This window comes from Nesoenas mayeri, assembly GCF_963082525.1.
Source record: "Nesoenas mayeri genome assembly, chromosome: 17".
Taxonomy (NCBI): Eukaryota; Metazoa; Chordata; class Aves; order Columbiformes; family Columbidae; genus Nesoenas; species Nesoenas mayeri.
Genome location: NC_137565.1, coordinates 8,225,046 through 8,251,479, shown reverse-complemented (window position 1 = coordinate 8,251,479; position 26,434 = coordinate 8,225,046). Strand labels below are relative to the sequence as shown.

The 26,434-nt window shown below is 41.6% G+C and overlaps 1 protein-coding gene across 1 annotated transcript; it reads left to right on the top strand.

Annotated features, from left to right (window-relative positions):
• Window positions 1-6,424: 6,424 nt before the first annotated feature.
• UBE2L3 (ubiquitin conjugating enzyme E2 L3) lies at window positions 6,425-24,534 on the top strand. Its single transcript, XM_080355247.1, has 4 exons — window positions 6,425-6,493; window positions 14,934-15,029; window positions 18,902-19,088; window positions 22,466-24,534. Exons 1-4 carry the CDS (start codon window positions 6,467-6,469, stop codon window positions 22,618-22,620), a joined length of 465 nt encoding a protein of 154 aa, XP_080211373.1. The 5' UTR covers window positions 6,425-6,466; the 3' UTR covers window positions 22,621-24,534.
• Window positions 24,535-26,434: the final 1,900 nt, after the last annotated feature.

Below are 26,434 nucleotides of genomic sequence, written 5' to 3'. Positions count from 1 at the left end.
GTTCTCGTTCCCTGGGCTCTGCTGCCATCTCATGGTTTCAGACCCAGTTCTGCACTCAGGCTCTTGGAATAGCTGCTTTCTGTGCTGCTTTAATAGCAAGTCTTTTATTTCTTTTTTCTTTTTTTCTTCTTTTTTCCATTATGGAAGCCTAGAAGGTGAATGTTAGAAAGAAATGCTGTTACTTCTAATTGCAGAGCAGATTGATTATGTTAGAGCCGGGGTTATGGGCTATGTCTAAGACCTCCATCAATTAAGAAAGAAAAGCAGCCTTACACCAGCGGTGAGCTTACGTTTCCTGTACTCTGCACCTCCCTGTACATTAGCTGTGGCTCACAAGTTGAAAATATTTTTAAAAGCATATTCTAAATTACAAGTGTGTCTTTAGATACTTGTGCAGACAGGACAGAAGTTGGAACAGTTCCTGGGACAGTGTTAATATATATGATATAACCAACCCACAGCTGTCCCAGCATCTGGGAGGTAAAAATTGATTTATCCACAGAAATTGGTAGTACCTGTCACGTTACATCTGCAAAATCCCCCTCTCACCAAAGATTTTCATTTAGGAGTTAGCGCTGGAACCAAACACAATGCAAGGGCAGAATAACTTGAATAAAGTTTTACAAGTTTGTCCTTCACTAAACAGTGGTGTTAAAAGCAAATACTGAAAGAATACAAGAAATAGATTAAGTAAGGCTCTATTAAAATAACACAATGTCCAGCACCCAGGTTTTCAAAAACCAAAAATTTAACTTTAATCTTAGGACAAAAAATGAAATATGCAGAGAAACCAGCAACACTATAAGAACAGTAAACCTTCCACTGGTCTAAACAAATAATAATCTTAAAGAATCTTCAAGTTTAAATGTTTAAATATTCACTTATGTAACAATACTCTACATATAATTAAGCTGTGAGCTGCCCTTTCCAGCATTTATAGTCAGACCCAATCATAAACTAGAAATAAGGCAAGTATTTATATATGAAAAAAATATAAGTTAACAAGTAAAATAGTGTAAGCTTTCAAGCAAACAAATCTATACAGGGAAAATGTTTTAATCAGTGAGAGAATACAGAAGTGTTTTTATTATGAAGTGCATAAAAGAGAACTCTGATTCCGGATGTAATTTGATGCAGGAGAACTTACGCATCTGGGTGGAATTGCTACAAAACTGGATACCTTAGTGCCAGCTGAAAAGAATTCTTCCTTTTAAAATCTGGACTAAAGAAAACTTTGAGTAGAAGTAGCCCTTGTAGTGTACAAAGGTATTTAATTAATGTCTTGGCAGACGAATGTTTTTGGTAGCCACTCCTCTCTGCAGTATCAATTCAGACATCAATATTTATGGTACAAATGTCTGTATTTAGATCTAGAGATAGAAAAGAATTGGTCCATTAATCCTACACTTCAGAAGTTGATGAAAAAACTACTTGGCTCAATTGGAAGAGGATATCATTCACTTTATTTGTTTTCTAAATACAAATATACACTATACACACATCTCATGGGAGAAGAGACATTTGTATGTAGATAGTTGAAGTCAAAGAAAGGTGTGGGGTATTTTTGTTTTGTTGTTTATTTTAAATGAAAGAACACGCATTTGCTAGGTTTCTTCAAGATAAAATTAGCGAGAACATCTGTGTGGGATTTTTTTTCTCTTGGTTGAAGAAAGGAGTGTCTTCCATAATACCAGACTCTTGGATAACCCACCAGGGTACTTCCAATGTGGAGGTGCAACATCTGGCTCTCTGTGCACTGCTATACACAGCACCTGTATTCCTTCCTGCAGCCTTGACTGTCAGTGACAGTCACCTGAGGAGCAGAACATCCAGTGGTGACCCAGGCTCCTGCTGAACACCAAGTGGAGCATGAGGTGTTACAGTTGCGCAGGTGGAGTAACAAATCTCATTGTTGCTGGATTTTGCTCCTGCTTCTCTTGGTTAATGTGCCATTTTATGTCCTTTAAGCCACGCTTTCACTTTTGATGCTGAGTGTTGGGTTGCAAGCTTTGCAAAGCAGCTCAGTAGAGCCCTGCCTTGGCTGCACCACCGTCCCTTTCACTGAGGTACACAGCGTGCACAGAACTGCTTCTCAGCATCCTCTACTCAAACAGGAATGATGCTGCGAAGTTTCAAACATCTTTGAGCTATTTGGAAGTCTTGCTACTATGATTATATGCTGTTTCTTATTTGAATTTCCTTTTCCTGTTACACTTTGAACTAAAATTTGGTGGGTCTGATTTTTTATTTTTATCTTTATTTTTTTAATTTAAGTGTTCAATGACTGCTTAGGTCTCTGAGCTGAATCTTGCATTCTGGATGTATAAGCTGCATTTGGTTTCTACATAAGTGTTACAGTTCTGCACCTCCTCCCACGCAGCGGAGGCTCCTGGCCAATAATAATACTTCTTACAAATTATTTGATTAGAGTGAGATTTCTTGGATAAGGTTCTGCTGCATGATTCACAGGAATCTCTGCGTCTCCTGGTCTATCAGCCAACACAATGACACAGATGCCTTTGTCAAAACCAGCCCTTTTTCCTCCATTGCTAACACTTCTGCTGCAAAAACTCACTTCATGATCTGCATTCTGCAGGAAATCACTTGTCTCAGGAGACACAGCTCTCATCATGTCGTCCTTTGAGACTTCTGTCACGCTAGAGGGGACCTGTCCTCCCCTGCCGTCAGTCAGCTCTTCCTCACAGAAACCATCCTCATCCAGGTCTCAAAGGATGGAAAGCACCAATCAATCCAGCCGCTTGTCAGATTGTTTTTTTTCTTTGCTCTTGTGGATCTCTTTAATGTGTTTTGAATGAGTCAGAATCAGTTTGAAATCTGAACTCTATCTCTGTTCTGCAAACCAGCATGTCCAAGGAACTCTGAAGGTCAGGGGTGTCCTGTTGGAGCAGAACAGAGGTCCATCCAGCCCACCACCCTCCCTGTCCACAGCAGCCGGGATGCTCTATTTAGGGACCAGCATGCGAGCCCACGGTCTGTTCATTGCATGCTCCCAAGTGTCCATAATTATGACCAGTCATCAGTTGGAGATGTTAGACAATGGTTCCATGCCTATTCTCTTTTTTATCTGTTTATAGACCTGTTACCCAGTTTGACTAGTTTCTTTTTGAACCTGCTGACTATTGCCTTTACTACAGCCTGTGGTAGGGAGTTCCAGACGCTAATTACCTGCTGTGAAAAAAGGTGCTGTCTTTTGGCTGTTAGTAATGCCCAATTAGTCTCACTGTGTGCACCTTCATTCTAGTATTCTAAGATCTGATAAATAACAACTTTGTGTTCACCTTAGACACTGCCCTTATGATCAAGGCTTACAAAATCATGTCTTTTCTCAGCCTTCTCCTCTGCAGGTGGAAGCATCACAGCCATTTTAGTCTCTCCTAATATGGCACTATTCCAGCTGCTTAATCACTGTCTGCCCTTCTCTTTACCTCCCCTAATTCCGTTGTATTCTTCTTGAGGTCTGTAGAGCTGTCCCTCTTGTAAGCAAGATGTGAGGGTACTGAGGTTTCATACAGCAACAAAATTCCTACTCTTTCCTTCTCCCCTTCAGTTTTCATCAGTCTTTTGTCTTTTCTTTCAGATGCCCATTTCGTAACAGTAAATAAGCAAGAATAATTTTTTTTCTGATGTTCCTTAAAACAGTGGAAATTTGATTATTTTTATATTTGGAAGTGGGCAGGTATAAATGTTGTGTCCCGTCCCTTTAAGATATTGCAAGATAAGCACTAAGACCTGTATTCTGGACACTCTTGATTGTCAAGTAAACTAATGAATACAACCTGGAAACCACACCAAAACCAGGTTAAAAAATGCAGAACCATTCTGCAGAACTCAGTAGAACTAATGGCCTGGGTCCTGTTGCTAACAGGAAGGTAAGAGGTATAATTGAAATTCTGTCTGAAAGGAAATTCCTGCTGCTTCTTCAAGATTATACAACAGTGTCGTGACTGCTGGTAACTGGCATCCAGGCGAGATCCAGCAATGAGTGTTGTTGCACAGCCCATGGTCATAAACAAGGTATGTTGCAGCATTTACATCCTAGGATCTGCTCTGGATCCGAAAGGATCCAGGATACTGACGGCAGGTAGTAAAATGTGCCTAGTTCTGTGTAAACTTCTCAAACACCCTGCTGTAATAAAGGATTTCAACATTAAGTGGCAATTTGTGAGGACAGCTGCACTCAACAAGGATTTCTTAAGAACTGGCTGGGCTATTGTTAGTTATAGTGTGGGTGGTATTTTTTCTTGACAAAGGACATGCGGATTATCTTATAATTATCCCAGATGCTTCTGACACTCTCTTACAAGCTATAAATTCATGGATTAAAATTACAGATAGTAAATTCAGAATTCCCTGTGGTGTTTCTAGCATTGTCTTTTGTGTGTGGTGGTTATGTGTCTAAGGGCAGGTATAGGTGAGGGCCTGAATAACTCAAAGACATACGGTGGTCTTGGAAAATTATGCAAAGAGGAGATAAGATATGAATAGAGTTTTGGCAAATAAAGAAATGGATTTAATATCTGAAGCTGCTTGGTTCTCATATGTGTAGACATCTGGAAAACAAATTGTAAGAACTGCTCTTCCAAGTTACTATGGTATCAGATTTAGGTATTTCTGAATTTCAGAAGCATATAACCTGAACTAGCCCTTTTATCAGATGTCAGCACTTTTAAATGTTCACCAGCAGTGTCCCGTTTCAGCAGCACCTCGGGAATGCTTGGAGAGTCTCTGCAGATTCTCTTTTCACATACATGCCAGGCAGGTAGATGCTAATTTCTCCAGCCCCTCAGCACACATTTGCTTTACGTCTCTCTGCTACTTCACCAGGATGCTTTGCCTCTTTCATTTTCAGCTTGCCCTGACTCCCTTTTCCTTGAGTAAAATGGATGCAATAATATTTGAGTATCTAATAGGATAAAGTTATCATAATATTAAACATATTTGAAGATCATAATATAATTATTTACAAACAATTTCATAATACCTGTATGAAGTAGGTGAAGAGTTAGTTGGTTCCTGTAGGTACTATATGGCTTACTTCATTGAGTTTTGGAGCAATAAGCACTATATTAGTGCAAAATATTATCAAATAGCTGCTCAGGGAACAATTTAAATTGTGTACTAGCATCTTGTGCTTCATCATTAACAACTTTCGTTTATGAGTTTTTGAAAGCCTCTTACACCAACCACATTTCCTTTTTCAGGTTGTCTGAGTCTGTAAAGCTTAGTTGAGAGCTTAGAACCTTTTCAGGTGACTTCCATAGAACAAGTGAGGTGAGGTGAAGATCAGGTGAGGGCATTAACTGACATGATGGAGGGGGAAGGAGAAATAAGGCCACACATGGGCAGAAAGGATCTTGGAGTAATTCCCAAGTACACTGGGTCAACAGAGGATGTTTTGGGGAGCAAGTCAGGTGCCTGGGCACAGATGTCCGGTGGCATTTTAGGTGTCATGTAGTACAGTAACTTATATCCTATGTTGTATCTGTGAGCCCCATGTCTTGGACACCCAAGGGCACCTGAAATGGCACTGGATGCCTATGGTTAAACGTCTGAACTGCTGCTGCCCTGGTGGCTGGAGGCCAGCTGGGGAGGATCAGGGCTGGAGAGCAGTTACAATTAGAACTCTGTTAGAGCTGAAAAGCACATGGCAAATTACAGTCTTGATTAGTACTGACAGTGACATGATCTGCTCCTCCACAGCTTTCCTTTCTCTAGGGGCGGCAGGGCACAGCCACCGCTCACCTCGGGTAAGGCCGGGGGGACGCTGAGGTGGTTTGGGATGGACTCTGAGGGGCAGGTACCTCTTCTGGAAACTCTCTCCCTTTTCAGAATATTTTAAGAAACTAAGAAATAAAAGGTTGTGGAGGGCTCTGAACATAATGTGGGCTTACTTGGTTAAACCTGTAACTATGCGCTGTTGTCTCTTTCCCCACCTGGGAGATGATACTGAATTTGGGGTGATGTGCAGTAGATAAGCCGAGCCACGCCAGAATTTTTAAGCATTGATCGATGATTAAAAAACACACTCGGACAGAAGCCATCCCCGAGTGCCGGCGAGCGCAGGCAGCCCTGGGAGGGGGCTGCTCCGGAGCCCTCAGCCCCAGCGCCCCGTGTGCCCGCACGGCAGCTCCGGGCCTTCCAGCCTGCGCTGCCCGCGGGACGGGCTCCGCGCTCCGCGGGACGGGCTCCGCGCTCCGCGGGAGCAGCGCGGCCCGGAGCTGAGCAGCGGCTGCTCCGCGGGCTGCGGGGGCTGCCGGGGCGGCTCCGAAGGGCAGCGCTGCCAGCTGCCCGGCGCCCCCAGCAGCGCTGCCGGGCGGCGGGGCGGGCCCGGGGAGGGGAGCGGAGCGAGCGCGCCCCGCCAGCCCGGCCCGCCCTAGGAAGCGCAGCGCCTTAGCGCCCTGCCCGCCGCCGCCATGCATTGTGGGGCGGCAGCAGCAGAGCCAAGATGGCGGCCAGCAGGAGGCTGATGAAGGTAACAGGCAGCGCCGCGCCGGGAAGGGCCGGCAGGCGGGTGGCGGCGGGCACCCCTGTTCGCCCCCGTGCCCCTCGGGGTGCGGGGGGGTCGTCTCCCCCGCCGCGGTGTGGCCGGAGCGGCCTCTTTTCCTCTCCTCGGTGGCACCCCGGGCTGGAGCGACCGGAACAGGAGCAGCCGGTCCCTAGGCCGCGGCCCTGAGGGGCCTCGCTGGCTCCCCCGCCGCCGCCCCGGGCCCGGCCGGCGCCCCGCGGTCCTCGGCCGCCACCCGGGGCTGGGCGGGGGCGCTCGGCGGGCGCCTCGGGCCGCCCCGTCCCTGTCCGTTCCCCTCCCCCGGGGGGCTCCTGCGGTGACTAAGCAAAGAGGAAGGGCCGGGGGGGAAGGAAACGCCGGCACCGGGCCGCCTGGGCCCCCGTCCGGGGCGCGGGCGATGTCCGGGGCGGCGGGAGGGGTCGCCCCGCCGGCCGAGCTGCGGCAGCCGCGGTGCGGTCCCCGGCCCTGCCCGCGGGGAGGGCTCGGCCGGGCGGCGGGGAAGCGGCCTCGCCTCCCTCCCTGCCTGCGCTGGGGGTTCGCCGCTCCTCCGTTCTTGAGGAACCTTCCCGGGACGCCCGGGGTTGAAATAATTCCGTTTTCATTGTTTCGGAGAGTTAGCTCTTCCTTGTGTGAGTAAGAGGTTTATCACACTGAAATATGGACCTGGGTTCAGAAGTTTCCCCGTTGGCTGCAGACGTGCTAGTGTTCTTGTCATCACTGTTTGCTCTGAAGTGCTTGTAATTGTAAACTCGGCCTCAGTTGGGTTTTAACCAAGAGCCTGTGTAGTTTAGTGTAAAATATTGCCTGGGATTATGTTTCTTATCATTTTGCTTAGGGTGTAATGTACTTCTTAGAAAGAAAATTATAACCATTGCCTCCAAAACATACAAGTTTATTTGATGTGTTGTATGTAATTGCCAATTAGCATTACACACTGTGTACAGTGGGGTTTGCTTAGGATGTGCGTACATAGTGGCATAAAACTTAGTCATTTGTAAAATGCTATGGCAATACCCTACAGTATTTGCAGGCAAAGTGCCTGTAACATGAATCAATGAACTTCACAGGCGAGTCCTGTGAAACACAGGGGAAAGACCCTGTAACCGTCAGGTGATGTTTTAGCCTTATTAAAAAACCTGTCCCTGTGGGATGCAGTGTAATCATGCACTAGAACTTAATAGCTAAATGGGTGATTCTGTTTAACTTAGTCTTTTAATAATGGATTTGCAACTGGTTTCAAGAACAAGGACCCTTAATAGGGCTGGGGTTTGACTAGGACATGTAGATGGCAGGTTTTGAAATTGCATTTCCTTAATTGTGCAAATACATAATTAACTGTTATAAATTGGTCATTTTTGAAGAAATCAGCCCCTCAGCACTGCTTTCATAAAGCTGGTTTTGTTGTTTTAAATGTGCTTTGGAGCGATTAAAAATTAAATGGTTAATACGTTGTGTGCAGAGTCATTCACATCTATTAAATCAGTAGGCATAAACCTTTAATTGTCCTCAAGGATCCTGATGACAAGGCAATCATTTGTGTTTCATTTTTGGTAGCTGTTATATTTTGCCACAGCTTTAGCATGATAATCAAAATGTCTTGCTTTATACTTAAATAAGGTTCCCCTTCGTTTCAGATAGTAAACAACCATTTAATTTTATCTCTTTATAAGGCAGCTTTTCTGCCTGATATTAAAAAAAATCCATTTATTATTCAGAAGCACATCACTAATAGTCTGATGGGGAAAAAATATTTCCAATTATTTTTTTGTTTTCAATTCAAAATATAGCATAAAAATCTGAAAGGCAAGAAGAATTGTTCTTAATATCTGCAGTGCCTCTTGCTTTTCAGCACGCACCCCCCACCCCCACCCTGGGTTCCACTATACTTCCAAAACTTTAATCTTTCACTAACATGCCATTAAAATGTATTTTGGTGATGTGACCTCCTCCTTTTCTAGAACGATGGTGTGGCAGTTACATTTGAGAGGGAGTGGTGTAGGGAGGAAGGAGGCATTGATAACTTCCCTCTTGCATTTTTACTTTCATTTTTATTGCCTAACGTCTGTGGGTTGTGCATGTTGTGTCAGTTCAGGAGCTGTGAGATGCTGTACCGCACGACTTGTAAAGGATATTAAATAAGCAGCTGCCTTGGTGGCTTTTGGAGAGTCGAGTCAGCCCAAAGGGCTTTGAGTCCTGCCATTCATCTAGGTAGGAGCAAAGCAGAGCCCTCGGACTGATGATGTAATCTGGGCTGCTGCAGCAGGATGGTTTGAAGGGCCAAACTCACGTGTGTATCAACCTAATATCATTGTTTGAGTTCCAGAATCACAGATCTGTTTTAACAAGTCTTTCACTGTTGGAGTTGTGTAATGTCAAAGAGTCTGTGCTGTGTCTTTCTTGGGGTCACAGAATGATGAGTTGTTATAACTAAAGGAAACAGAGTTTTTCAGTGTGTCACTCAATCGTGTTTTAAATCATTTAGGATAAGCATTAACTGTATCTGAGCTAAATGTGATTTGCCTTTGGTAAGTGCGAATAAACTTTGAACCTTTTATAGGTCACATAAAATAAAGCAATTCATATTTCCTTGAAGTCTTGCCAACATTTTGAAGTACTGCATTTTTTCTGGACTCATGTCATGCATCATAGTCGTTCGTGTTAATCACAGTGGCTCAGAGACTGGATGTAGTAAGTCCATAATAATGTGCTGTCTGTAGAAAACTGGGAGCATGAGTATAGTTTCCACCTTCTGGGTAGAAATGTGTGTCTTTTTCAGATTGTGGAAGCCATTTCTATCTTCAGTTTGAAAACCCACTTGTGAAGGAAGTATTACAAATTGTGCCATTGTACTTGTACAGTTCAATTTTAAACATTAAGTCAAGTTACAGGAAGAACAAGATCGTCTTGTTATCTCAGGCTCTGAGGAAATTAAATTTCATAGGCCAAAGAATTTATTTATGGCCTATCTTTTGCAGAGCTTTGTATCATCAAATAGTCTAACTGAAGTTTTCTCTACTGATTTACAGAAGCCCTTCCCAGGAGCACACCTCAGTTAGTAGAATGTGGCATAAACATAGCTAATGAATCATAATCCAGTGACATTTGAGGTGGAATTTTGATCTGTGAGCCACCAGTTCACCTCCTCACAGAGTCCCAGTTGTCAGATCTTGACTCCTCATGAAATGTGAGCGGTGGGAATAAAGCAACTTTGTCAAGGATATGTCATTATGGACAATCTGTCAGGGTAAAAACAGGCGGATGTGGAGTATTTGTGTTTAGGAAAGGATCTCTGGCTTCTCTTTTAAGGGAGCTACTTTGTTTCATGACCCTTTCTCATAAAAAGCAAATTGCTGGCAAACACGTATGATGTGGAGCATGGATCTCCAAGAGACATGCCAGAGATTTCAACGAGACATTTTTCACAGTTGCCACCCACCAGTGTAAAACAAGCCGTTCTCCGTTGAGATGGCCACTCTTTGTGGAGCAGCAGTGGAAGGGAAGCTGTTTGGGTCGTGGTGCCGCAGGGAAGGCTGTTTGGGTCATGGTGCTTCCCGAGCGGTGCAGCGATGTGTGGTGCTGAGCACACCTTCAGCAGGGCTGTTGGGGCGTGCTTGGGGGGCTGCCCCATCCCAGTGGGGACCTGCTCCCTTCTCTGGTGATCTGCCATACAGTTGAGCTATTTATCAGATCTGTGCTGTTTTTTCCTGGTTCTTAGATGCTCGAAAGTATCTTTAGTATTAAAAATCGAAAATACATTTGAAGCGTAAATAACACTTCATATGAAGTGAGATATGTAGGCAATTATTTTAATCTTACTGGTTTTACTCTCCTTCCATAATTGCGCATAGTCAAACATTTATGCAGCTGTTGAACTCCATGATAAGATACAAACGCAAGGGCACACCCAGGTACCTGCAATCTCCAGTGTGCTGTGGTCTTGTAAACACCATCGCCCTTCCAAATAAAGTGGTTTTAGAGAACTTTGGTATACGAAAAACAATTCTAAATTGGTCCAAACACCAGTTATCGGTAACAAGGGAAATGTGGTTTTGAGCAGTGTGTGATTGTCTGTATACAGAAGTGAGAATACTGATTCATTTTCCCTTTTTGAAACAGGGGATTGACAGATTTTTTTAATCAAATGAAAATAGTTTGTCAATAAGTAGCATTACTCAGTAAATAAAAGGCATGTGACTATACAGGGTTGTAATATTGCAGTCAAAACTTAATAATAGAATCTGGGTTTTTGTTGGATTTGTGGTTTGTGTGCTTTTTGTTTGTTTTGGGTTGGTTTTTTTGTAATTAAATGTACTTTTTAAGGTGGTGTAACACTTCCCTGTACTATATAAGATTCAGAAAGTAAAACTGGGCCATTCCTTATCAGTGGCTTGGAGCCTGTTTGACTTTGTCACACTTCTCTTGGATAACCTCTTTATAAACATAAATAATATAAATTGTAAACAGTGGAGAAACATGGTTTAGAGTTATTTCAGTAGACTTTTGTTTTTCTTTATGCTTTTAATAGCGTTTTGGGCTTGATGCAGAACTTATTGAAGTCAGTATGAGCTCTGACACTTATTCCTGTATTATCAGATTGAACTCTTACAAGTGTTCGTCTTCACTGCATGTTCCTGTCTGGCTTGGCTTTTTAGAGAGGTCCAAGAACTTGAAACACACACGGGCAAAGCAGCTGTGGGGCTTTTAAAATACTACATTTTAAGCGGATGCCACTTTTCTTTCGAAGTTCAAACATTTGTGCTGTTCAAAGCGAAAATTAAATGATTCCACAGTGTTGAAAATCAGTATTTTTACTCCTTATTGATGGTATGTGAGAGGTTGTATGTACTTTTATGACTGCCTTCAGCATTATACTTGGAGATCAGATACCAGCTCTGAAACAATGTTTTCTGCAGTTTGTGTGCCGTGTAGAACACTTTCTCTGATCATACTCAAACTGCAAACATCGCGTCTCAACAGAGCCCCATGAAATAAGACATTTCTATTTACAAATGGGGAAACCAATGCAGCAAGGTCACCCGCAAGGCTGGTAGCAGAGTGGGGAATGAAGACAGATTGAAATCCTTACTGCAGTCTTCTAGCCTTTAGTTACACTCCTCCTGTGCTCCTTTAATTATGTTACTTGACAAAATTAAGGGGCGGAGGACAAGAAAATGAATTAATCTATTTACTGTCTGCCTAGACTCTTAAGTATTATTTTGAAACATATATCTGGACTATATCCTTCTACATCATAAAGTAGTTCTTGTCCCTTTGGGGTTGCTCAAGCCCATGTTAAATGCAGTATTAACTTTAAGTCTATGCTATTTGGAAGTATTTAGTAGCTCATTCACTTTTTTTTAACAATACACTTCTGCTGCAGTTGTGTCTGCTTCTGTAGCTCTGAGGCACTTTCGTCTTTATTATGGGTTTTGGCAGTTGCCAGAAAGAAAAAGTCAACCTCCCACCCTTAAAACTGTGACTGTCCAATCTCTTACCGCTCCTGAGGCACAGACACAAACCTTAAAGGTGTGACTTGTAAGTATAGTATTGCACTGTATTTGTGGGGATACTGGTATGAAAAAAGCTATTTGTAAATAAGTCTAAGGTGGAATTGACTAATTTGGAGTGGCATGTGAAATCTTAAATGCTTCTGGTATAAGAAAACTGATTTGTTTTATAAGTTGGAACCGGTAGTTCAGGCAAGTCCTCTGCTAAGGGAGGCTTGATCCTCTGTGACCTTTGCAGTCCTCCCTGTGTGTGAGGAAAAGAATTGCCTGGTTTATACCCATTTACCCTATTTTTTGGTTGTCAGTTGCTACCGCAGGACCCAAGGCAGCAGCAGGAGAAGCACAGGATATAGTCCTGATGTACTATAGGAATTTACCATTTTGGGGGCTTTGAAAGCTAATTCCTGCAAAGGCTTCATGTGTCAGTTTAAAGACAAGGATGTCCTGGCAAGTTTTCAGCTGGTTCTTTACTGTCTTCTACATAGACTGTTTATTCCCTGTCTCATGTGATGGACTTCAGGGAAAATGAGGAGCAATTTCCATATTTGTTTTAAACTTTCCTTTGTTTTCGTACAAAGTTTTACAGTTTTGTAACGATCTCTGTACTGGGTTCTTGCATTTCTTAATTCAGCATCCAATTTTTTTTAACCTGAATTTAATTATAAAATGTAGGTGTTTAATTTTCCAGCAATGTGAAGCCATGCTTTTCTAATTTGTTTTATTAGCTTAATAACATACCTGAATTATAAAGTCATAGTCGTCCCTTTTTCTGTGTCTGGGTGTTTGTTCCCTGGGCCAGCAGCAGCATGATGCTGCCATCTGAACCGGGGCTAAAAGCTTCTACAGGGAAGCCGCGCTCCCTTTGGAACATCAGGGGGGATTTCTGCCATATGCACAGTGTTTTTAATATAGGAACTAGAAAATTGTCCTTTCCTTTTTTTAGAGTGAAGGCGCTTGTGGTGCATGTTTATTCATGCTTAAATACCTACTGGTTAATTAACTTAATTTGTTCCCAGTGTTTGATGCGTTACGTCGTGGTTTGCCGCGTTACGTTGTGGTTTGCCAGGGCCTCACAGGTGGACGTGTGGGGAGCGAGCGGCTGTGGGGCTGGGGGGGTCGCACTCTGTCCTGGGCACTCAGCTGGACGGCACTGCAGGGATTTGCAGTTTTAGTTGTTGGGAAGCATCTCTTATGCTGCTATAATTTATTTTCTTTTCAATATTTTGGGTTATTCTGTATCCCTATAAATGTGCTTCTTGGGATTATTTTTGTGCGGTTTTGAATATGTTTTCCTGCTTAAAAAAAATAGGATAATCCTCTTACCTTTTTTTTAGGGGAAAAAAAAAGCCCAAACTGTCTGTGATATTGTATAAATCTAGTATCAGTGGAATTTGAGGATTAATCCACAGGTCTAGACTAAATAGTGAGATTTAGTGTCATGAAAATCGTGTTGGGCATAAATTCAGTATCCAAGGCTCCAAGGTTAAACTTCTGTATTCTGAGCATTCTCTTGCCTTCCAAGGTGCAGTGGGTGGGAATGTAAATGTTCATCTCCTGATGCGTGGCTGTCGTGTGATTTTAGTTTCACGTGCATTTGGAAATCTGGTTTTCCCTTTGGGATTGCATTTTATCATGATGCTGGGTTTATGCAAGAGATTACTGCACGTATTAAATCTCTGCCAGTCAGATGCAGAAAGGTTTGATCTAAGATGAATATATAGCTGTTTGAGAAAAAACCAAAAATGGACAGTATAGCACTTGTTCCAGGAAAACTACTATTTTTCATTTTTCAGTGTATAGTGCCTCTGCTTGTAGTTGGTGTTTTTATCATAATAATATGCAGTCTAGTTTTGTAGATGCAAAGAGCGCTGTGCTGGCCGACTGCAACGCTGCTGCTGGATAAGCAACATTTTTCCTGACCCATGTAGACACGCAGGCACGTGCTTCAGTTCTGAAAGCACCGAGAAGTTTTATATTTCACTGTGGATGACTTTTGAATTTGAATTCTTTTAAGTTCTCTTTAAAGATAAAACGGCCGAATGCAACAGCAAAGGGCTGTAGTTGTTATGGAGGGGAAAAAAAAGTGGAACCTTGAGGTGTTTCGGTTTAGGTCTTACGAAATATTCCAGGAAACAGTTGCTATGCTAGGGGCTTATACATAATTTTAAATATAAAAATGCCTAATACTTGTTCTGAATCACTAACTAACCATCGAAAATTGTTTGACTGGTGCAGAAAGATTCCTTGTTCAAGAGTGATCCAGCTATAGAGGTATCTCAATATGTACTGTTAACTTTGGGGTACAAAACACAGACAAAGCTGCATCTTTTCAAGTTATTGGTCTAAATAAGGCTACTTTGGCTTAGATTGATATTTTTCTGAGTTAGCATCAATTTAAGTTGGTCATGCAGATATTCATTATTTTTCAGTTGAAATAATTGGTCCGTTCAGTGACTATATCTGTGTTTAAAACTCTGATGAAGTCATTCTTCCAAATCACTATTTTCCTTCAGACAGGTTCTAAGATGTACTTTGTTTTGTGCTTCACAGAGTTATCAATAGTCTGTTACCAAAGGCACTGATTTGCATTTAAGATATAGAAACATTTTTAAATGTACGTTTTTAATACTTGTACTTCATTGTGTCTGTAATGACCTTAATAACAAGGCATTTTTGTATTATCCTGACATCCAAAAAAATAAGGCTTTTTAATACCTTGTTTCAGAGAACTTTACATCTCACAGGTGCAGAGTTTTCTTTCCTATTTGTGTGGGTTGCCACCACTAAAACCTCAAACATTAACATTAAATAAACCCACATTGACCTTTAAACATTTTGCAAAATGAATATGAGCGTCTTTCTTAATACTGATGTTAACTTACACTTTATTTGCTTTTCAGGAGCTCGAAGAAATCCGCAAGTGTGGAATGAAAAACTTCCGTAATATCCAGGTTGATGAAGCTAATTTATTGACCTGGCAAGGGCTTATTGTTCCTGTGAGTATCAACTACTCCTTATTCTAGTAAGCTTTAAAATAAAATGAGGATCATTTATAGCTCACAAATCCACAGTGTAGCAGTGCTGCTGGTGACTGTTAGATACATTTTGCACCCTGACAAAAATATTTCCTCATTATAAAACCTGGCTTTCAGAGTTGTGGGTTTGTGCAGAAGCTAGTTGTTTATAATATAATGTAAGCTTATATAAATCATATTGCAACATCTTAAATGTACTTTGGGCAGTGAAGTGTGGTCCCAGATTTAATTCTTGCCTCTCTTCAGACATCTTGTGTAGTCTTGGGCAAATAATTCAACCTTCCTGTCTCATTTTATTTGAGTGTCTCTTGTGTTTTGTTTTATCAAAGCCTGATAATGTTAGTAGCTGGTTCTTATAACTAATCTGAAGAGAAATCAGCGTGTAATTGAGAGTTGTTCTAGACTGCTCTGATCGATACCTGCCGGGTGTGTGCTCTGGGGGCTCAGGTGGTGCTGGGTTACCTGGGAGAGGTGTTGGAAGAGGGAAGCCAATGAAGTTTGTAGCTACATTCAGCTTAAAGTACAAAATCTACATCATCATAGGAAAAAAAAAAATCGAGATATAAAATATTTTGTTTACTCCTTAATAGATATATTTTTTAATTGACTACATTTATTTCTAGGATAAAATTGAGTATTGGAAAAAGTTTGATGCAAGGAAAAGGTTTGGATTTTCACAAGTGAGCTGTTTAAAACAAAGTCTCTCTATTTAGGCATTAACTAATGCAAAGAAAACAAAACCCCACACTTTTATTTTTTAAAAGCAGTACAGTCTTTTAAGGAAATGTTTAAGTAGATACCCACTCTATTACTCAAATGGAAAGGGAATTGTTACGAAGGGAAAGCAGGAAACACAGCGTAGTGAATTCCTTGGTTATTGTCACTTGAGTTTTCACCTCCTTCATTCTCCACTGCCGTGGCCCCTGCTCCCTGCAGTACAGGAGCTGCTTTGAGGTCTGCAGCAATAGGGGCTGCGCCACCAGGCCAGCAGTCCTGCTTTGCCTTGGGTCCCCAGGCCAGTGTAAACCTGTCTTATAATAAAAAGCCTTGGAAACATCTCTCCAGCAGCGCCTCTGCTTGGCCCTTGGAGGCCATTCCCCAACTCACATCATGCAGGCACTTTAAATACATTTAGTTTACACTGTTTACTTACGTTCCTGCAAGTAATACCTTTGAGTGGTTGAGGCTGCTCTTGCAAATAAAGCAAGCAGGATTTGACATTAAAATTTGACAGATATGAGAAAGAATATGCTTTAATAAGCCACTCTGATATTTGTGGCTCATGTGTAGCAGTTTACTGCTTTCATAATACTTTGAAGCAGTGTAAGGTGGGTAAATATGACTAATAAAGCAAAACATAAAAATACTTGTTTATTCCTGCTAATAACAGCAGTATGTGGTGTGCAGCATCTATTTTTAACAGTTTCTGCTCACCAGAGTATGAGCCGAGTGTGTGTTTTGCAGAGGTTCACAACCTCACAGATGTTTGAACACTGAGGCACTGAACCGCGGTGCTTCGTACCTGCCTTTGGGGTCGTAACGCGTCCCATTTCAAGGGAAATGGCCTCAAATTCACTGCTGGTATAGTTAAGAGGGAATTTTGTAATGAGATTATGTTTCCTATAGTAATTAATAAGTGTACATGTTCAAAGAGCAGTATAGCTTATTGTTTTGAGGATACACTGTGGAAGATGCTTTAGTAGTAGCATAAATGTTTTAGCTATTGTAGTGCTGAAGACGATGAGTTAAAGAAGTGGTGTACAAGCTGGTCGCAAGTTTTTTTGCTGAGTTTTTGAAGTTCTGCATGCTGCTTCCATTTTAGAAAATGTCCTTGCTTAGAGTTTAAAGACATATTACTCATACTTTAATAGGACTGACCAGTTACTGGTCATTAAACTCTATGACCACCCATTAGTTAGGTCAGCTTCTTAATGAAGGTGTGAAAGACACAAAGGTTAATATTTTAAAGAGTGTTCATACAGAGTTATTGTGGAAGATACTGCTTAAAAAATTTTTGTTGTATGTAGCGTATTTTGTTCTTCGGAACGTGTATTAGTTTTTAAGGGTGTTTGCTCACTTGAAGCAAATTGAAGACAACTTGTCAACTTATTTTCCTCTTCTAAAATGTAGAATAAGGTAGTTTATGTACGTAGTGTTGAAAGGGTATGCTATTTGTTTGATTTCAACTCTCAAATGAGACCAGCTATGCCAGACTCCTCATTCTTGTAAGAGGTGGAGTTGGAGTACCATGAATTTCATTTCACTCCATCAGAAGTGCTTGGTATGGACAAACTTTTGCAGAGCAGAAATACCCCAGGTGAATGAGAGGCGTGTTTGTCACTTGTGTTCCAGTACTTATAATTCTGCTTTTCTCCCTGTCAGTGCCAAAATAACAAATAACTGGAAATGAATTGTTTGAATATTCTGTGTTTTGTCTGCTTAAAACATGAGCAGCCCTTTACATACATTTCTGGTTCAATTTATTGGTGATTTATAGTGTTCTGGCTGAGAGTCAAGCAGAAATTGGACATTTTTAAGCCAGTTCCAGTTGACTGAACATCCTCACAAATTCCAGCGTGTGAGGGAGGCAAGAACCAGCCAGCCCTGGGGAAGGGGCACTCACCGCTTACATTGTCACCCCCACCAAAAGTTATTTGTTAAACTTCCAAAGTTTTCAGGACTGCTTGGATAAAAAGTGATTTTTAAAACCACTCTAGTTACCTCTTCCCTTGACTACAGAAATGGTGCTGTGTTTCTTAGAACCACACAACCAGACTTCTGCATATGGATGAAACTAAAATTAAATGTGTTCTGTTGAATAATACTTTAATAGAATGCTCCCCACACCCCAATATTGGTAAACCTTTTTTGACTTCTGGAGTGGGTTTGATTGCAGGGAAAGGTCTGGTTGCTGATGAAGAATGTGTGTGATTGTGCTTTACACCAACTGGAAACTCTTATCTTTTGATTCCTGTTCCCGGAGTGTTTGGAAGGGCTTCATGCCATAGTTACTGTTTTCAGTGCAGAATGGTATTTTCATAAGCTTTAAATGTAGCAATGGTTTATTTTTCTTCTGCCTTTCTTCTATGGTTAACATTCGAAGCAGTATCAATAGCCTTAACAGATTTTCCAAATGAGATTCTGGGCATCATGTTTTGGTTTAGCATGAAGAGCTACCTTGATTCCTTCACGGTTCTCTCATCATGCTCCTTCAGAAATGATCTGATAAGAGTGGGTGCTAGAACTGCTTACCAATTCAGAATGTTCTCATCAGCAGGCGCAGTGAATGTCTATCTTTAGTACCGATAAATGCTCAGCAGATTTTTGTGTAGTCAGCACAAAAATGTTCTTGGAACATATAGGGAGATCTGACTAATCAAATTGCTTTGCTGTTCACACCACCGTGTTGTGAGACACATAAAATAAGTAGGTTTAGAGAAACCCATTTTCCTTGTCAGGTTTCCTGCTTGTATCTCAGAAAGGGTTTAAAATGTTTTTTGAAATACAAAGTTGGGAATAAAACTACTTAATAGATAGGACCTTGAGGCTGCAGTAAATGGGACTGGGTGCTTTCTTACCAGCAGAGATGTCAGCCAGCTTCAGAACAACTGCAATCTGCTTTTTCCAGGGTGAATACAAATGTTGTAGAGGTTGTGTTGCCTGTCTCTTACCCAAGAGGTTTGGCTGTTCCTGACACGCAGATGTGGCAGTATGTGGTGGAAGAAAGGGCCTTTAAAGAGGCCATTTGCTAGATCAAAGCCTGGAGCATGCTTTTTCTTAATTGTATCCATAAGAATATGCCAGATTATTGACTTTCTGCCTTCTTGTTGTAGGACAATCCTCCATATGATAAAGGAGCCTTCAGAATCGAAATCAACTTCCCAGCAGAATATCCATTCAAACCTCCTAAGATTACATTTAAAACAAAGATCTATCACCCTAACATCGATGAAAAGGGGCAGGTTTGTCTGCCAGTAATTAGTGCTGAAAACTGGAAGCCAGCAACCAAAACTGACCAAGGTAGGACTCCGTATGGAGAAAGAACTGGGTATCGAGAAACTCCGTATTGTGTTTCAATTTAAAGCTAATAGCGCCTCAGCTTCTCAGCTGGTCACTGCCCTTACGGTGCGTTCATTGTCTAAGGTTTGTGTCACAAATCACGTGTTGTGAGCACAGTGTGCAGCTCTTCTGGAATCTCATTTTGTTATTGGAAGGTAAAGTAACAACACTGACACGTGGCATTTCCAGCCCGCGAAACCACAAAACTCTTCCCGACTGAAGAGTTTCTTAAGGTGGTGTCCTCGGCATGCTTTAAAATTCTGGTGGTAATTTGTGGCGGGTGTTATTTTGTTTCTTTGTAAACAGTGACTTTTTAAGCTAAACATGTTCAGTACCTTCCTGGATGTTGGAAAGAAAGGGTCTGAAACATCTCTGCCATGCGGTTCAGTGATTTGAACATATGGTTTGAAATATCTAGGGAGTCATAAACGAAACATGAAATCGTAACACGAATTAACTCTTAGATCTTATAACATCGCTGCTGTGACACTCACTGTGTGGAGTGGCTTTGGATAATAATTTGGATATTTTAAGGAAAAAAGTTCCATCAGGTTCTATAGCAGATGGTGATCTAAGTAGGTTTTTTTATTTTGCTGTTGATTCCATTAGTTGTCAGGGTGAGAATTTCCTTTTTCTGGCAGGTAATTTGATATTAAGCATTAAGCATCTATTATTGTATGTATAGAAGGAGCAAACATGCTTGCAAAAACTGCATATTTTTAAACAATATTAATTCAAATGAGCAGCAGTTTAGTCCAGTGCAAGAGCTTCAGTGACACTGAAGTGTCTCGCTCTGTAGAAAGTGTTTCCTTTTTCCAGACTCCTCTTTAAAGGGGGTTGTTTTCAGTTGAACTCCACTCCTAATAGTAAGCAATGCTGTACTTCAGATTTTTTTCCTGTGTACTTCTGTACACTAATAACACTGCTTACAGTTTGCTTGATCTTGCCCCAAAGACAAAATAGGAGAATGGCCTGTAGTTGTTTGAGAAAAGATCCAGCAGTTGAATGTGGGGAGAGCAGAGGTGGCAGCAAAAGGAAGTTGTGAAACTCAAACAGGTTAGTGAAGATCTTATGAATTATTACTGATCTATCCCAGATTATACAGGACAAAGATCCTTGGAAGAGATAAAATGGTAACGGTGTGTGGAAGGTTTCTGTTGACACTGTAGCAATTGTCTTAATCTTACGAGCCTTCTCTAGTTAAGCAGAGGAACAACATGTCTCTGCCTGGCTTGAAGTGCAGGTTGGCGTTAGTTGGAACTATTGAAGTGATTGTTTGCATGCAGGAGAGAGTGTGTCCCTGAGGCACAGCAGTTCCCTTTTTATCTGAGTGAATCAAAACTGCGCTAAAATCAGAATTTGGAACAAACCCTGGATGCCAAAAAATAGCAAATATCTCCATTTCTTCTGTTTTGTGGTCTTGCGTCTTTTTTTTCCTCAGCATGTTAGTGTCAGCCTCTGTTGTTACTGCACCGTTGTGTCAACCTGCAACAGGATAATCACAGCCCTACATAAGTGTCTATTCCGTTTGCTCCGGAACTGTTCTCCACTGAAAAATAAACTTCAGTCTGTTTGCTACTTGTGCCTTTCTCAAGGAGATAATGCAGCTTTAGTACAGCATCACAGTGATAGGTTTGATCAGTCAGGTGTCAAGAAAGTGGGGAGGTTAGGTTCATCATAAATCATTAACTCACCTTTCATGTACTAGACATGCATCTTACTGCTGTACTTTTTATTAATTTATGCTTAATATTACAACAAAGTGTTGTGACAGGGTAGTTTTAAAATGCTGTGGATATCGAGGCAACTCCTTTTGTGACAATCCGAATTTTTTCTGGCTTGTGTGCTAAATAACCTTAATAACACAGTAACACTTTTTCTGTAATGTTTTAGCATGTTTTACTGAGGAAAAAGGGATTGTCACTTGCAGTATTGATGCTGGTTTCACAAGTAGTCATTCATACGATGGCTGTTGTCATAGGAAGGTGACTGTGGAGTGCACTAGCATCAATTCTGCATTCCTTAGATAGCTTGTTGCAGTTTAAGCTCTGATTTGTAGCAGGAAATGTTCCTGTTTAGCATTACAGCGACAGGCGTATTTCTCTGGATTTTGAGTATTTGTTTTGAGGAATGTTCCCCATTCCTGTGAGTGTGAGCATGGGCACACCGATGCTCTGACAGAAGCCACTCTGCTCTTGTACCATCTACTGGAGCGATAAGTGTTGTAAGAACTTACATTGCAAGATTAGGGAGAATCCAGTTCAACTGCTAAGTAGCAGTTTCAGAACAAGCGCCAGACTGGCTTTGTGCTGAGCTGTGGCCTCCCTGCCGCCCGCTGCTCGACGTGTCGGGTGTTTGCTGTGTGCTCCGCTGTGCAACGCGTGAAGTGAACAGAGTTTTGCTGTACTTGCTTTAAAACTCTTGGGGTGCTGCTTTGTATTACTCTGCGTAGCCCAAACTTACCGCAAACAGAATATTATTCATATTGTTGTACAGTGAAATGCTTTTTCTGTGTTCCTGCCTTCTGTAGACTTGCCCAGTTCTGATTTTACCTTTCAGGGGGTGGATATGAGAACTGCTTGTTGTGACCTGTCTGGCTTTAAATGGTCGTGAGCGTGTGAGGAAAATGCAGCAATAAATGTCATTGTAGCGTGCGAGGTTCACTGCGTGATCGTCAAGCACGGTTCAGTTATCTTAGGAATGACATTTCATTTGAAAGTCACAGGGGAACATTGATGGAATGGCTGTAAATAGTGGAGTGAAAAGCACCTGGCAGTTCTTATCCATTTGTTTGCCCCGTGTGTCGCTACTAGAGGATGTGTTTGGTGGTTTAGAATAAAGGGAAGAACTGTCTGCTGCTCATAGGGGAGGAAGAGTCATAGAAAAATAAGTTGAAAATATAGTTTCCAAAAGCAGGCACAGTTACAACTGCATCATTGTCACAGGTGCTAGGAAAAAGTGTTTCATGATGGGAATTCCACCTTTACCCAATTCCTTTTAGATGAACTTGTCTGTGAAACTTAGTTTCTTTCTGAGCCATAGGAGAGTATTTCAGATAGGATGCCAGTTACGTGGGAGATTATTTGTAGTGCATTTTAGTCTATTTACGTTGATTTTGTTTACAAATACGATTTTCTGGTGTTCATTCACAGGCATTGAACACAATTTTAGTGTATTGCTGTAGCTTCTTCATGCTCTGCTTTTGACAAGACCCTAGATTTACGGGGATGTATTTAAATGCAGTTAAAGCTCTTACTTACTGGGGACTTTTGCTTATGTTTGGATGTTTAAAAACTAACCATCTTGGTCTCTGACGGTGTTTATACTTCTCTTGGCAGTAATCCAGTCCCTCATAGCGCTGGTGAATGATCCACAGCCCGAGCATCCCCTCCGGGCTGACCTAGCTGAAGAATACTCTAAGGACCGTAAAAAATTCTGTAAGAACGCTGAAGAGTTTACAAAGAAATATGGTGAAAAGCGACCAGTGGACTAAAATCTGACACAATTGATGTCAGCAACGTATGCTAGAAGATCGGAGCAGTGCATTTGAGACACCCCGTAAAGCAGGACTCTCTGGAAAATTGACAAGTGCCACCTTTCGGTGTTAACTTGTGGCTGTTACTAACTTTCTACAGTTTTCTTAATCAAAAGTGGGCTAGGTAACCTGCAAAGAAAGGATTAAAATTTAAGATGTTCTAGTTCTGCTTTCTTTGTTTAAAAATCACTGCTTCAATATACTTTAAAGTATGCTGTTTTCTTTTTCTCGTCAGAATTTATCAGAAATATCTTAGACTTATATTCTGCCCTTAAATTGAAAAGGTTGTGGCTGTCATTTCTTATTTTTCCTTGCAGTTCCCACTATCTTAAGTTCATTTAATTCTTCATTGAATTTTATCCCCCTCCCCAAACCGATGTCTTAGAAACAATATCCCAGTTCTGGCAGGAAATGATTGAGTGTTTGGCAGTTTTGTTTTCTTTTTAAATGTTGCACTGTGCTTTGTGGGACTTGTTGCAAGTTCCCCTAAACTTCAGTTTGTAACGTAATTAAAAACAAACCCCACAAAAACAATCAGAAATAATGTCCAGGTCTTATGTAAATCTGGCTGATGTTACCACAACATGTTTATTAAACGGGGAAACCCAAGTTTTTGTCTGCGTCATTGAATTAAAATATGGCTTATGTCCTTTTGGAAAACAAAAATCTGTAGCAAATGAGTATTGGAATGTGATGACAAACTTATTTCACTTCTATTCCTAATAACCTATGCAGAGCAGCTCGGGAAACGTGCACAGAACAACATTGCAGCAGGTCAGAAGAGCTGCGGAGACTGGGGACCAAGAGGTACCAAAGTGATAAACTGTTTTTTGAGTTAAAAATCGGTATTTTGGAAATGCTAATTCTGAATTCAATTACTAAATCTGACAGCGCTGCAAGTAATCTTAGAACCTTTTTTCAGCAGAATGCACGTGAAGCATCTATGGTTTATGGGATGGCGCTCGTGCCCTTTCCCAGCCCAGCTGCTGTACAGTTCTCACTGCAAATGGTATGAGAACGGGATTAAGCAATAACCTGTAATGAGGACACTTCGCTGCTACTGTTCCTGCGTTTTAAAACTGCACAGGTTAGATGATTTAATGAGCACTGCAAGTATCATTCTATCATTCTAACTTGATGAGGCAGAGCTGTTTTCCCGTTGCATGTGCTGCTGTTGAGAACCGAGCAGCCTTTACTGTGTCTCTGTTGCTTTTCTCCTGCCTGTCTTTTTCCCCAGTCTAAAGCGTGACCGCAGCTCCGCACTTAAACTGCCACACAGTCAAACTGCCGACTCTTCCCGCCCGTCAGGCTTGGGTATGTCACTGAGTAAATGGCTTTATCTCCAGAAATCCGTAGGTGTCTGGGAGCACATATCGTTTGGATGTGTGGGGAGTTACACAATCCCTCACACCCAGCTGGGTGTCTGTACTCCTGAATTCGATTCTAATGCAGCCTCTGCCTTTGCAACCTTTCAGAGCTAGTGTGTCAAGCGGTAGGTCTCTTTTGGTTCTAATGTCTTGTATATTTGCTATTTCTTCTTTCATCCCTCTCATCTGGCTTTCATCTCCGACTTAGTGCAAACAATGACAGCCCAGTACCTCACCTCTGTTGAAAGTAAATTTTTTATAAGTTAGGGAGCTAAGAAATTTTATGTTTAAGTGTTCTTAGACAGATTCTTTGGCAGATAAATAAACCACATTCACCTTATTTACGGAAACTTGCATTTCCTAAGTGTTTTCAGGCTTGTGAGAGCACTGTCAATTACCAAATTTTCACATCTTTGTGTCTTCATTTGCAGAAAGTTGGTACTGATTTTGTTTCATTCACGCTCACTCGGATTCATAATAAAGTAATGCCAAATTACCTGTCAAACTGAGGTGTGTAACTTCCGCAGCACGAGTCACTGTACCTTTTGATCATGTCTGTTGGCACGCAACTTGCCATTCTCCAAATTCTATTTAAAACAAAACTGTAGTGCTAGTTTGCATCCCTCATTACTACTCCACGGTGTAGTTCTGGTTGTAAGCCTCTCGGGCCGCGTTTCTCTGCCTCGGTGCGAGCGGGGGCTGTTGGAAGGGAAGGGGAAGGGCCGTGTAATCCAGGAGCTCCCACAGGTGCGCAACTCAGCTGCACCAGCCGTCCCAGTCCCATCCGCAAGGGTCCCACAGATATTGCCGTCAGCCCTTCGCGTGTTCTCCACAGTTCAGTTTCTCAGCTGTGAGATGCAACTGAAGCGATGGGTTGTGTTTGTGGGCAGCCCGCTGGGAGAAGATGGAGATCGAATGCTGTACTGTACGGTTAAAGTTTGAGGAGAGAACAAAATCAAAGAACAAAAGTCCTATGTTAACTCAGGAAATCAAGCTCTTGTTCTCCCTGGTTCCCTAAGCCTCACTGAATTCAGTTTAACACCCAAAATAAAAACCAACATACTGCTGAACTGACACCCGGGAGTACTGGTACAGGCTTTATGCAATTCCATTCTGCTACCCTAATAAAGATTGCTCTCAAAGGCTTTGTGGCATGGTTTTATTTTCAGAGATTTGGGGTTTAGACTTCTTTTTTTAACTATCCTGCTACAAAGACATTCCTGGGTCACTGTGGTCTGAACGTGTTTGCAATTTGAACTTGATGTTGTCTTCAAAGCTTTCATAGAACCACTGAGAAACTTTGTTATCTCTGCAGATTTTACGCAATTGAAAAGCTCCTTGTTTAGAAGTCTTTTAGTAGTTCTTTATTGATTTCTCCATTTAAAACTACTTTGAATTGAAAAGAAAATTTGGCCTTTTAAAGCTGTTCATTTAAAAATATGGAATTTGCAAATTATTTTTTTAGCTTGTTTGCAATAGAGAGCTGAGGTAAGACTGCTGTCGTGTTCGCAGTGTGTGGCCGCCAGAAAACGCACACAACTGTCAACAGGTGCGTAACGGTAACGTCCTGCTCAGAAAATTCATTGGTTAGAACGTGGAGCAATTTAAATGCTAAAAATAAGATTAAAAAATACCTATCAAAACACAGTCCTTTACCTGAAGGGCTGAGCTGCTCTCAGATAACCAGTGTGTGACTCCAGGATCTCCAGTCACTAGATGGCACTCGCGGGTCTGCCCGCTCTGGAGCTGCAGCTGGTTTTCACTGTCCCGCTGCAGGAGCTGCTGCTGTTCTCCAGCGCGCTGTGATGCAGCAATTGCACAGTACAGCAGGTGATTTTTAGTTAAACTTGGCACCCATCAAATTCACTCTGTGACACTTCAGCAAAGAACCTAGAAAAATATTTCCTAAAGCATCCTTGATGATGTTTTTCATATTTGTACAGAACAAAAACTTCCTCAGATGTTTCATAGGGAAGCTCAGACAATTCCCACTAGTGACAGAAGGAGCTGGCCCGTGGGCGGTCGCAGTAGGAGCCAACAGGTCAGTGGGTTTAGTTTGTTCTGCCGTAACTAAATTCAAAAGCCTCCTGGAGCATTACAGTAGAAAAGGCCTGAGTTTATTTTTCATTTAAAGAATGATCTTATTGACATTTTTAATATTAAAGGTTAACCAAAAAAATATTGTTAAATAGATCACTTTTGCACAGAAAATTAGTATAAACAATCTAAATTACTTCTTTCCCATGTAAACATTATCCGTGAGTGATAGGGTTACAGTTAAAGGTATCAGTGTTACCAGGGCTTGTTGAAGCTCAAATGCTTTGATGACTGAAATGAAAGTGGACAAATCAAGGACCTTCTCCGCTGGATGACTTGCTCACAGTTGGTGCGCAGCCGTCCCCGCG